Raw genomic sequence first — 11,932 nt, 5'->3', positions numbered from 1 at the left:
AACCAAATTGTGCATGGAATGGAACTCTCCGGTGTGAATATAGAGCATTGCACCTAAATCCAATAAAAGTATCATAAAACTACTAGTGTGAAACACATTGGTAAGGTAGGGAAACTGATTAGTTTTGCTCTACTTTCTGGCATAGCTTTTTCCAAATTCACTTCCCTTGGCTGAAATGATCTGCTCTAACCAAAAGCACAAATTCAGGGTTTTTATGGTGAGAAATAACATAACTGACACACTGACCACATACTGTGACTAGATGCCAGAAAGCCTAAAACCCAGCTTTAAACTGATATTATTTTTTCCGATAGTCTGATGTGACACAATGATGGCAACTATACATTGTTTTGCTGATAAATGTTTTGGAGTTTTGATGTTGAGAGATCCTACGCCTTTGATCTTGTTGCACCAGTCCTTCTGTCTTTGCTTCTGTGACCTAAGGTGTTTTGTTGTGCTTCTCTCAGTAGTGATGAGATGGGTGTTGTTGGGGTGACAGTTCTAATGGCCATGCTTTGCCACTGTAGTAATGGAACTATTCACCAAGATTTATTCAAGGAGCTTCCACCAGATCTGCTGTATACATACAAAATCCACACTTAGTCTCCCAAGTTTCTTGTTCTACTGCCAGAGCTGTGTGCCACTTAGGGCTATTTGAGCAGGAAAAACAACGTATTCTTTTTGGTATCCCGCAAAATGCCTCACAGCTATGGATAAGATCTCGCTGTGGTATTTTCCTTGCATTTTAAAGTTGTGAGCAGAAGCATTTTTATAGATGAAATTAGATGAAAGATGAGTAAAAAGAGCATTTTGATAACTAATTAAACTACACTCTAAAAAGTGTATTTGGGCTGTAGTTCATGTTATGGACTTATTTACATTAACCTGACTTAATTCTTTTACTTTAGTTATGACAACTTGCTTTCATGAGTTCAATTAACTTAACAGTCACGCATTTTATCTCAAACGAACTTTTTAATTTGAGTCGAAGTGAAACAATTAAGTTTAATGCAGCTTTACGTCTGACGTCATTACGTAAGCTCCGCCCGGGGCAGATCCTGCATCTCTGGTACCGACCGCCATTTCTTCTGAGCATCGACTGTCGACGAGATTCAGATAAAAAGTAAGTATGCTGCCCCACCATAACCAAACATTAAATAAACGGTGTAAAAATATTTAAAACTTTTTCTACCTTAAATTTGAAACATTGAACTGTGTTTAACGTCGAAGTGTCATCAGTTATTTGTAATTAGCCGCGCTGTTCGGCGGTTCAAATCTCAACATGTTTTAACATAACTACTTTGAGTCAGACTGAATGTTTATTTTGTATGTGTACTTTTACGCTAAAAAACCTAACTTGAAATTGCAGAGGTGGGGGTGTTCTGTGCAAAACTAATTTAATATGATGCAACTCCACTGTGCTAATCACTGTTAGCTGCAGCCGGTGAAGCCATTTTTTCCAGTTTTCTCATGCTGCTTACTGGCGACATAATATAAAACGCATAATATCCTGACAGCGCTAAGAATCCATCGGGTGTCATTTCTCCTATAAAAGCAATTTGTGGCTGTAGGAACATTGCGCAGTGTTCTAGCTAGCCGTTAATCGCCAGGCACTGGGTGGGGCTTAGACGCCCTCGGGCTGGGCTGAGGATTTCGCAGCTTCACTTTCGGAGCTCTGCATTTAGTAGCCTGCCCCACAAACTGCCCCGGCTAGATCGCTTCTTGCCCTGTATTATTTCTCTGCAATTTGCAATCTACCACAGCGCACGGACAGTTCACAATGTGCATGTTTGATCTCCCTATGGTCGTCCGCGCCCTTGATTTCACCGGCTACAGAAAGAAAGAAAAAAAAATTAAGATCAAATGAAAATTTCAGGCATTAACATTAGCAGTTCTGGCTAGAACCCTGTTGTATTAACTTCTTTTACCCACTTCTCTTTCCAGGCCTAGAACCAAGAATCATCAAACCATATAAGGTGAGCCATATTTTCTTCATAAAGGATTTATGTAAGCTTCTAATTTTAGAAAAAAAAGTTAAATGCAAAATGAATATGCTATTTTGATAATATGAAATATGTCTGCTCTAAACTGCAAAGTCTTCAGGATTCACACAAGTGGGGAGGTGGCTGGGGAGAGGGAAGCTGCCCTTGCAGTGGAGAACTGATAATAGTCAAATAAGCATTTTTTCCCACCAATATCTAAAGTTACTGTAATTTTTAACACTAAATAGTGGACAGATATAAAATAAGAATAGAAATGACATTTATTGTCCTTCAGTGGGAAATTTCCAGTGCAACAGTAGAAAGTGACAGGCAATTTATTCACACAAACAGACATGCATATATATTTGTGGATATATATGCACACAAAAAATTTAAAATTACAACCTAAAAATACTGTGGAGTCATTAAAAAAAGCTTACTCCCATCCTAAGGAATGTGCAACTGAGAAGGGCAATTTAAGAAATGTGTATTTGTGCATAAAAAAAAAAATTCTTGCAATACTAACAATATGACATTGATTAATATAGAGTGTTTTCAGTATGGTATTGAAAACAGTGAAATAGTTATGGTAACAAATCCATTCTGAATCTATATTTTACCAAGCAGTAAAACAATCATCTAAAGTATTGCATGGGGCTAGGGTTGTCACAGTATTCAAAATTGACTCTTGCCTCCATATTAGTTTCATCTTCCTTGTCTTCAGATTTGGCAACATATAGGTAACAAAGTTCCTCTCTTGTCCTTCTAGTGTTGCACTTAATGTGGAGATGCAAAGACTGCAAGAGGGTGTTTACCAGAAGATCTGAATTGCTCAAGCACTACAAACTAGACCACAGGCATTATGGACGGGGTTATTCGTATCCATGCTCATATTTAAGTTGCGCATGTAGATTCAAGACCTGGAATGCTTTACTGAGCCATTTATCAAGAAATCATCCAGTCAAACAGTTACCAAAGACTTAACCAGATTCAAATGCCCCATTTGTGATTTTAATCAACTTTCCACTGAGAGAGATTTTTTTCAACATATATTTCAACATCTCAAGAACAAGCAAGAGCAGCAAAATCTCGTCTGCTGCTTCATTTTTGCTGCTTGTACCAGCTTCTGACGCGCTGCTGAAGAAGCTTTGCTGCTCTGGCTGCGCGGTCGCAAAGTGGGTCAGACGCGCGTTGGGCGGAGCTACTCTATCCTTTATTTGCCTTGCAGCTATATTTGCTGTGATCAGTGGGAATAAAGTAGTTTTATTATGTTTTTAAGTGGGAAAATCCACCTGAAAACGTAATCAGTGCAGTCAGTTCATCCTGCCTTCAATATTTCTGTCGGAGCCGCTCAGACCCCCCCCCCCCATACCAGCGGTGCGCTGTCAGTAGGATCCCATTCAACGGGCTTGTTTGTCAGACATGGTAATTTTTCTAAAGGAAAACTGCTAAGTAAAAAGGTCCTCACAATGTAACAGTGAATATTAGACACTGAATTATTTATTTTTTTATGTAAGAGGAAAAATGTAAATGGAAAAACAGAGCTTAAAATAAAACTCAAGATTTGTACTTTTTTATGTTGTGTAATTTTCTTTTTTTTCGAATTGATATTATAAAACTGGTATCGAAAAAAGTATCGTTCAGGAACCGGTATCGAAGTGAAGGTATCGGTATTGGTACCGGAACCGAAATTTTTTTAACAATACCCAGCCCTAATCAGATGGCACATCATATGCATTTATCTGGTTTTCCTAAACCTCTTTTGGAAGTTACAAATGTTTCCACAGTAGCAACTGATGTTCTCGACAAGGGAATAGTAAATGCTCTAAAGCAGAAGTTTTCAAATCTGGCCACAGTGTGCATGACTAAAAGTGCAACATTTAATGGACTGAAGTACAGATGCGGGATGATCTTGATCCATGGCTCATTGGGAGGATTACCAGAGTTCATTGAAATAATCCAAATGGTGATCCTGGCAAACCAGTTATTCTTTCTGGTCAGAAAACTTGAGGGGTGGTATGTTGAGCATTACAGATCTTATGAGCTGAAAACATCAGACAAAGAACTGAAACTGGTTGAGCTACAAGACCTAACAGATGTATACCCGCTGGAAGACTACAGAATTAGAGGAATACGTCTTGTTACTGTGAAAAGATATATCCACGTTTAAGGGTGAGGTAATACAAGATTGTACAAAAAATTAAATGCGTGGTATAAAAGACTTTTCTGTTTGTATGGCTGAACTTAAAATACAGTAATATTTTAATAACTACCTTAATATTTTTTTGGCCCTCTACAAGCAAATGTCCAAACATTTGACTAATAATGTATACAAAATATCTTGTAATGACTTTAAATAGGGACCAGCATTGCCTAACTCTGTATGTACCCTTTTCTCAGATTGTCATGGCAAGTTCAAAACCTGCAAGACTGAAGGTGATTCTAGGAGAGAGCAACACTGAAAAACTGACTCTTCCAGATGGCATACCAGACTCTCTGGATGAGCTTCTCAGCAAGGTGAAGGATACCTTTGGTTTAAAGACCAATGTCAGATTGCAATATATGGACAAAGAGTTTGGTAATGACTTCTTCAACCTCAGCTCAACTTCTGACCTGGAGGACTTGGGAACAGTCAAGGTGATTCAAGAAAAAGCCATTCAAACTTTTGTTGATGTCATTGAAACAGCTCCATCTTGTTCTACAGTTCACTCTGACGACAGCAGTTCTTTAGCCTCAAATGACACTATAATCCTCTCCTCCCCTGAATCCTTGTCATCGCGAACACAACAATGGCCAGCCAATTTTCCCATTCCCATATTTTCATATGACACTGAACGTCAGCTAGAGAAGGGGAATTCTGAGTATCAAGCAAACAACAAAATGTTGACAGTCACCTCCCGAGTGACATCCTAAATAGATTAGTAGAGGAGATCTACAGATACAGAGCCTACCCAGAGGATGCACAGTTCTGTGTAGTTGCAGAGGCCTTGGTTAAAAAAACATCCGTGTTTAAAAGAGCCCGGTTCATTCAATGGTTGCTACGGTTGGAAGCAAAGGCTGAAGTACAAAATGGGAAACCACAGGACTCTACTCAAATCACAAGGATGTCCAGAGTTGTCTGTAAACTCTCTTAAATCCAAAGCTAGTATTTCTGTTTCTCCTGCTGCAAAAATAAAGAAGCCAAGACGAGCTGAAGCAAACTTTTATCCATCCTTTCCATTGGGAGAAACACAAGAAAGCATGGAAAAAGAGAGAATTGAACTCTTGGCAGCAATCAAAAGGAGGAACAATGACAGGGTCATTGCGGAGAAAATGGCTCGTACCTTTGCCTACAGGCGTCAGGAGGTGGTGAATGAAGAACCTGGTATAGGGGATTTCAAGGACAGATGGCCTGCTCTGTTCCAACAGAAAGAGGTAGTATTGCAGATTGAAATTAAATGTCAAGGGTTTTGAACTTAGACTTTGGGAATGATTGAGTATTTACTTTAAGTCATTTTTTTAACAGTAAGTTTTTTTGTTTTGTTTCACAGATTAATGCGGAGTTCCAGAGGCTCATGGCTGTTCCCCTTGAGCAGACGTTCTTGGCCCAGTTGGACAGGCACTCAAATCAGCTGATTAAAGTCATCCAGGCTAAAGGAGGAGCAACATGTGCAAAAATGGCTGGCATCATGAGAACTTATGATGAGGTATGGATATCATCAATATGGACACAGTGAACTAAGCTATGGCCATTTACCTTTTTCCATTTAAAACAAAGAATTTAAAGTGATTAGTTACTTTCAGACTTTGTTTTAATTATAATACTTGATACACTTTCTGTGCAAAGTTGATATCATTTGAAGAAAAGCAAGTTTGCCTGTCATGTATTTCTGCTGCATTTAGTTGTTATAGTAAGTTTGTATTGTGGTTTATTCATTAATTCAATAAAATACACCTTTCTATCCAACTTGCCAGAAACCGGTGAAATTTAGCCAAATTTTTGAGCTTCTATTACTTTAAAATTTTAACATTTTTAAATGTTAGACTTGTATCAATTCTATGCTGTAAGAGATCTCTTTAATGGAAAATGATATTCACTAGCTCTGGTAGATTGTGCTAAGAAAAAGCCTTAACCTTAACAATATAGTCTAGTTTCACAAATTTAGATGTGAAGGATAAAATGTGGCAGAGGTGGAATATGAATAATTTTGAAGTGCAGCATTAAAACCCAGTGGACTTGTGGGCTGTACATTATGGCATCTGATAGGCCTTTGCTGTTGTGAACAGCCCAAATATATTAGTTATATCATGAATCTCTTCAGATATGAAATATTGATAACAATAACTTTTCTCCAGGTTGAAGACATTGGGATTCGAAGGGAATGTGTTCTGAAAGGGCTCATCACCTTTCTTGGAGAGGATACAAAAGACCTTATTAAGAAATACTGTGTAAGTTTTTAAAGGTTTAAAGTTGCATGTCATCCCATTCAAGCAAATGGACAAATTCAATGTCAGTTGTTTTTACCTTCTTAAATGATTTATGGACTAGCTTTTCTAAATGTGAACATCTGTTTTAAAAAATGGGGCAGATTTGGTGTCAGAAATGTAAATTTAACGTGGCTGTATCCTGCATAAATCCAGAAATGGTGAATTTGCTGTTCAGCAGAGCACATCAACTTCATTTCTTGTTTACCAATATGCCAAACAAGTTACCGTATTTTCACGACCATAAGGCGCACCGTACTAAAAGGCGCAGTCTCAGTTATGTGTCCCATTTCTGTATTTAACACACACATAAGGCGCACCGGACTATAGGGCGCGTTTTTTATATACAGGTACATGTCCTCTACTACCTTTAAATACCTCTACTGCGTATTTAAAAATACAGCGGGGGCAAAACTGAGTATGACTGTGCTTTATTCATGTATTTATTACAAAGTATTAATCAAACCTGGCAGCTGGCCGTGAGACAGACACATCTCAGATGACACAGCGCTGTGATCACTCCTAAATTAACTTAAAATCCTGAAACCTGCCGACGGAATATGTTCGCTTTTATTACCGGTATCCTGGTGCCTGCAGCTAAAATTATTTAGATGAAAAACACCTGCCAGCAGCCGCCGGTGAACCTGGAGGCTGCTGATGAAAGGATTTCTCCTGTCGGCGCACCGCTGGTATGTGGGGGTCTGAGCGCCTCCGACAGAAATAGATAATCTGGATGAACTGACTGCAATTATTAAGTTTTCAGGTGGACTTTCTCACTTAAAAACATATTAAAACTACTTTATTCCCACTGATCACAGCAAATATAGCTGCAAGATTTAGATTATTTAGATGAAAAAACACCTGCCAGCCACCGCGCTGAAGAGGAGGAGACCCGCCCAGACCCGCCCTGCTGTTGAATTAAGTTTTCAGGTAGAAAAATAGAGCGGGAGCAAAACTGAGTATGATTGTGCTTTATTCATGTATTTATTACAAAGTATTAATCAAACCCATCAAAGTCATCATCCTCTGTTTCTGAATATAACAGCTGCGCTAAATCAGACATGCCCATTTCCCCTTCTTCGCTGTCAGTCACTTTCCGTGCAGCGCAGCTCCTCAGAAATAATGCCGGCTTTTGCAAAAGCTTGAACAATAGAGCCAGCAGACACGTTAGTCCAAGCATCTACAATCCATCTGCTAACGGTGGCGTAACTTGCCCGGCGCTGCCTTCCACTTATCCTGAAACTGTGGTCTCCGTCGGTCATCCATCGCTCCCACGCCGCTCGCAGCCTTACTTTGAACGGCCGCTTCACACTGATGTCGAGCGGTTGAAGCTCCTTTGTCAGACCTCCCGGGATAACGGCGAGCACAGTGTCCATTTGATTCACCTTTTTTTTCACATCGGCTGTGAGATGGGCACGCAGCGATGGTGATGCATGGAAAAAACCACCTGGTCTCCTCACATAGGCTACACCTGCCTCAGCTACGCTTTCATCATCTCCTCATCCATCCAGCCTTTTCCATTTGCGTTAATATCATATGTCATCAGAGCGCTGTGTCTGCCTCGCTGTCAGCTCCCAGATCAGCTTCTCTGATTGGTTGATGCGGCGTGTCCAGCAGCAAAACTTCAATTTTTCCATCTCGAGCAGCAGCAGCGCGTTGGCAGATGCTTAAACGCTCCTGCTGCTCAAAACGCGCTGCAGGACCTTTTGCTGCACCTATACGCGCGTCAACCATTGACTTTGCATGTAAACTCGCTGCTTCTGCTGCACCTGCTGGGTCCGGTTCACACCGATGTCGAGCGGTTGAACAGCGAGCACAGGGTTAATTTGTTTCCCCATGTTTTTCACATCAGCTGTGAGATGGGCACGCATGGAGTTACATATTAACAGCGATGGTGATGAGTGGAAAAAAAAAACACCTGGTCTCCTTACATTCAGCCACTCTTTCATCATCTTCTCAATGAGGTGGTCTCAAAAGTCGCAGTTACAACACACATAGGGCGCACCGCACCATAGGGCGCACCGCACATTTTGAGGGGAAAAAAAGACGTTTAAGTGCGCCTTATAGTCGTGAAAATACGGTAATAAGAATATGTTTTAGAGTCATGGTATTATGATACCAGCTCCAAAATATCTGACAAGCAACACAAATATGCATTTTGTATTGAGTTCCACCCTAAGATGACCATTGGCTGGACCAGTATTCTGCTTTGATATAAAATCTAAGAAATTTTTTTTTAAGCTAAAGCCTGTAATATGATGGAACATATATAAAGCTATATACATGCATTATCTTTAAAAAAAAAAATTAAAAATCACCCTTTGAGTTATTCAATTTGTAATGCAACTTTGAACTTGGAAAATTTATCAAGGATATTTCAAATGCCGTAAACCACTCTTCAATTCACAAGCTGTACATCTTATACTTGGTGCTTGCATTTACAAGGCTTTTATTTTCCAAATTCTGTAGTGAGAGATTAGTTACAATGTTCAAGTTTTAACATATTGTTTAACTCACTACAGGGCAGCAGCGGAGATGATGCCCAGATGGAACTCAAACAACTCACCATGGCAGTGTTTGTGATTCGGAAGGAGGGAGAGGGATTGAAAGAACCCCCAGAGACATTGGCATCGTCATTGAGGGAGTGGAGGTGTTGCAGGACCTGACTTCAGTTGCCTCAGCATGTGCCCTGCTTCTGGGTTTGATATATTCCCTTAACCTGGCTTATCCAAAGGCTCTGCGCTTCACATTTGAAGTGTTCCAAAAAATCTTCATGCAGCTTAAGCAGCACAAGATGTCTCCCAAAGTTCAAAATTTGTTTGGAAGACTTCAGACCTCACAGTAAAGACACTGGCATATTGTGCAACAGGACAGAAGATCTTCAGTCTTCTTTGTTTGGACAGAAGAGCGCCATGTTTTGGAAGCTTAACACCTCAAGAAACTGCACTTTGTGAACTTCTTTTGGGACATTGTTCATATTAAAGCCACAAGTAATACAGGGTTTACTGGATAACAATTGTGACTGGTATTTCTGGAGGATGTTTACTGATGAGGTTGTGATGAACATTATCATTTTGGGAGTAGGTCTTTTTTGTTTTTGACATTTCATAAAGTTACATGGTTCATCTCTTTGGTTTTGTGTGTGAAAAATATACAAGTTAAGGGGGAAAAATTAAAGTAGGAAAGTAGTAGGCTACTGCAGTTTGTGGACACTTTCACAGAATTTTCTTTTTGCATTTTTTTTTTTAATTTGAATCAACAGATTTATGCAGTGTTTTTTGAAGGAGGTTGAATGGATCTAGATCATAATGTTTACTATTCTGTTCTTTTCTGGTGTCAGTTAAATTAACGGACTTGGTTTAAACTAGGCAGCTATTACACCACATCTTTGTTTGAAAACTTGCCTAAATATTTTTTGGGTATTGCTCTTATTTTCAGTGTAAAAATAGTCACTAGTGTCATTATATTTTATGTCAAAAACATGTTCTCGGCAAATGTTATGGTTTAAGAGTGTGGATTTTCTTTTTTAGGAGGACTTGTGTTAAATCTAAAAAAGCAAATTTTTTTCCTGAGGAATACTTGTGGATTCTACAACCTCACACAGGGGTGTCCAAGTCTTGTCCAGGAGAGCTACCATTGTGCAACTTTCAGATGGACCCTATTTCAATACCGCCTGAAGCTAATTTCTGAATTTACACAACAGCAGACATTCAGCTCAACAGAGGCGTTGTAATGAGCAGTTCATTTGATTCAGATGTATTGGAGATGGGATGCATCTGAAAGTTGCAAGATGATGGCTCTCCAGAACTGGATCTAGCAGGTCGCTGAAATGTTATATCCCTTATGAAGTTTCAAAAGATTTGTGTAGCATGTTTAATGAATAATATTTTGTGAAAAACCTGTAAGTTTGTGATGCTTTCACAATAAAATTTAAAATGTTCCATTTGTGTAGATTTCTTATTTTAACCAAGTGGAATTTCTGAGTAGCATGAATGTATTTTACTCCTATTTTAAAAACTAAAATAACATGCTAAAAAAAACTTTTAAAATGATTTAAATGCAAGCTATATTTTAAGTAAAATGTGAGTGATAATTTAATATGGGGTAGTTTAGTTTTTTAAGTTGGAACAACTTAAAATTTTGAGTTGACTTGCTCTAAAATTAAGTAAGATGGATTAAATTTTTTTATTTGGAATAAAGTAAATGAATTGATTAAGACTGACTTAAATTTGTCAAGTTAACCAAACTTAATAAATTAGGTTGGATAAAATTAATTGAATTACTTGTTACCAATTGAAGCAATTCAATTAAGTTGGATCAACTATTTTGTTTTTAGAGTGTAATTTGAATTATCCCTAGATAAACATTGCAGGCCAACACAATTGGCCTATTTTATGATTTAAAAGGGATACTGGGAATCTCAGTCCATGTTTCCTATTATAAAGAAACATTATTCTCTAGAGGCTTAGACAAAACCTAATCTGATAAGGATAAATAAATACATAGAGTAAGTAGGCAGACCTGCATGCAAACTGTGAAACAAAATGCTGTTCCACTATTAGTAACCTATTCCTCACTTTTGGAGTCTGTTATATAGAAAGAGTTCATGGTTCTAATTTCAATGAAGCAGGTGTCCTCAGTAAGCCTCTTCCCACAGATGGTTGTGTTTTATTGCTAACCCTCCCTCCCCTTTTTGTAACCTTTGCAACTGTTAATACCCGTACCTCCTCCACACCTTCATCTAGAGGGAAAAATTGTAGACCGGTAAAGTTGCTGACCTTTGTAAGTAAAATTACTCACTTTTGGGTGTTACTGTTTCAGCAGTGCTACCGCCCATCTGACATGAGACCAAGGTCATTTCATAATGGGCTGTCCAGCTGCCACTCTGCTGTCAACAGGCCTGTGTGATGAAGGAGAGTATAGCTGGCTACAGTGACAGGAGTCAAGGCTACAGCAGGCTGATAAAGATCTGCCTCTGTCAAGAGGGAAAATAGCTAAGAAAGAAGGATAGAAAACGGATGATCCTGCATTTTCCGCCTAAAACCTTCAAAGTGGTTACAATGAGATCAGCTCAGTAGCTTGTCTGCCTAGCCACTAGATTTTGCATCTCATTCCCAAATGAAAGGGCCACAAGCAACAGAAAACAGATAATTGTATTTATTATCTAATTGTATTTTCCTTAGTCAATTTTGCATAGCCAAATGGAGAAGCAAATAACTAAGAGACTGTAAGCCCAAATTATATGTGTGATTCATTTGAAAGCCAACACCTTCTAATTTCTGAAAATTTAAATGGTGTCAGTAAAACATAACCCAAGCTGCATCAGTTTAAACATGACTCAAAGTTGTTTTTTTTATTCTTGAAAATAATAGGTATTTTTTAACAGCGGTGATAAAGACATGGCTGAGAATAGGCATGTCTCATTGTATTACATTTGTTCTACTTCATGTCAACCACAAACGCAGACAATTTCAGACCTCTAGCTA

The 11,932-nt window shown here is 38.7% G+C and overlaps 1 protein-coding gene across 3 annotated transcripts; it reads left to right on the top strand.

Moving 5' to 3' along the window:
• The first annotated feature begins 889 nt into the window (after nucleotides 1-889).
• LOC119780188 lies at nucleotides 890-10,385 on the top strand. 3 transcript variants are annotated; one of them, XM_038280106.1, is made up of 7 exons: nucleotides 890-1,123; nucleotides 1,945-1,976; nucleotides 4,383-4,499; nucleotides 4,583-5,396; nucleotides 5,513-5,668; nucleotides 6,318-6,410; nucleotides 8,969-10,385. In XM_038280106.1, exons 4-7 carry the CDS (start codon nucleotides 5,052-5,054, stop codon nucleotides 9,110-9,112), a joined length of 738 nt encoding a protein of 245 aa, XP_038136034.1. In that variant the 5' UTR covers nucleotides 890-1,123; nucleotides 1,945-1,976; nucleotides 4,383-4,499; nucleotides 4,583-5,051; the 3' UTR covers nucleotides 9,113-10,385. The 3 variants fall into 3 exon arrangements, with proteins under 3 accessions (XP_038136034.1, XP_038136032.1, XP_038136033.1); XM_038280104.1 differs by having other exon boundaries at nucleotides 4,383-5,396; XM_038280105.1 differs by lacking the exons at nucleotides 890-1,123; nucleotides 1,945-1,976 and adding an exon at nucleotides 3,704-4,154 and having other exon boundaries at nucleotides 4,383-5,396.
• Nucleotides 10,386-11,932: the final 1,547 nt, after the last annotated feature.

This window comes from Cyprinodon tularosa, unplaced genomic scaffold (assembly GCF_016077235.1).
Source record: "Cyprinodon tularosa strain WSP-4 unplaced genomic scaffold, ASM1607723v1 ctg157, whole genome shotgun sequence".
In the NCBI taxonomy this organism is placed as follows: Eukaryota; Metazoa; Chordata; class Actinopteri; order Cyprinodontiformes; family Cyprinodontidae; genus Cyprinodon; species Cyprinodon tularosa.
Note: the sequence above shows the minus strand (reverse complement) of the source record. Positions and strands in the feature narration are given on the sequence as shown.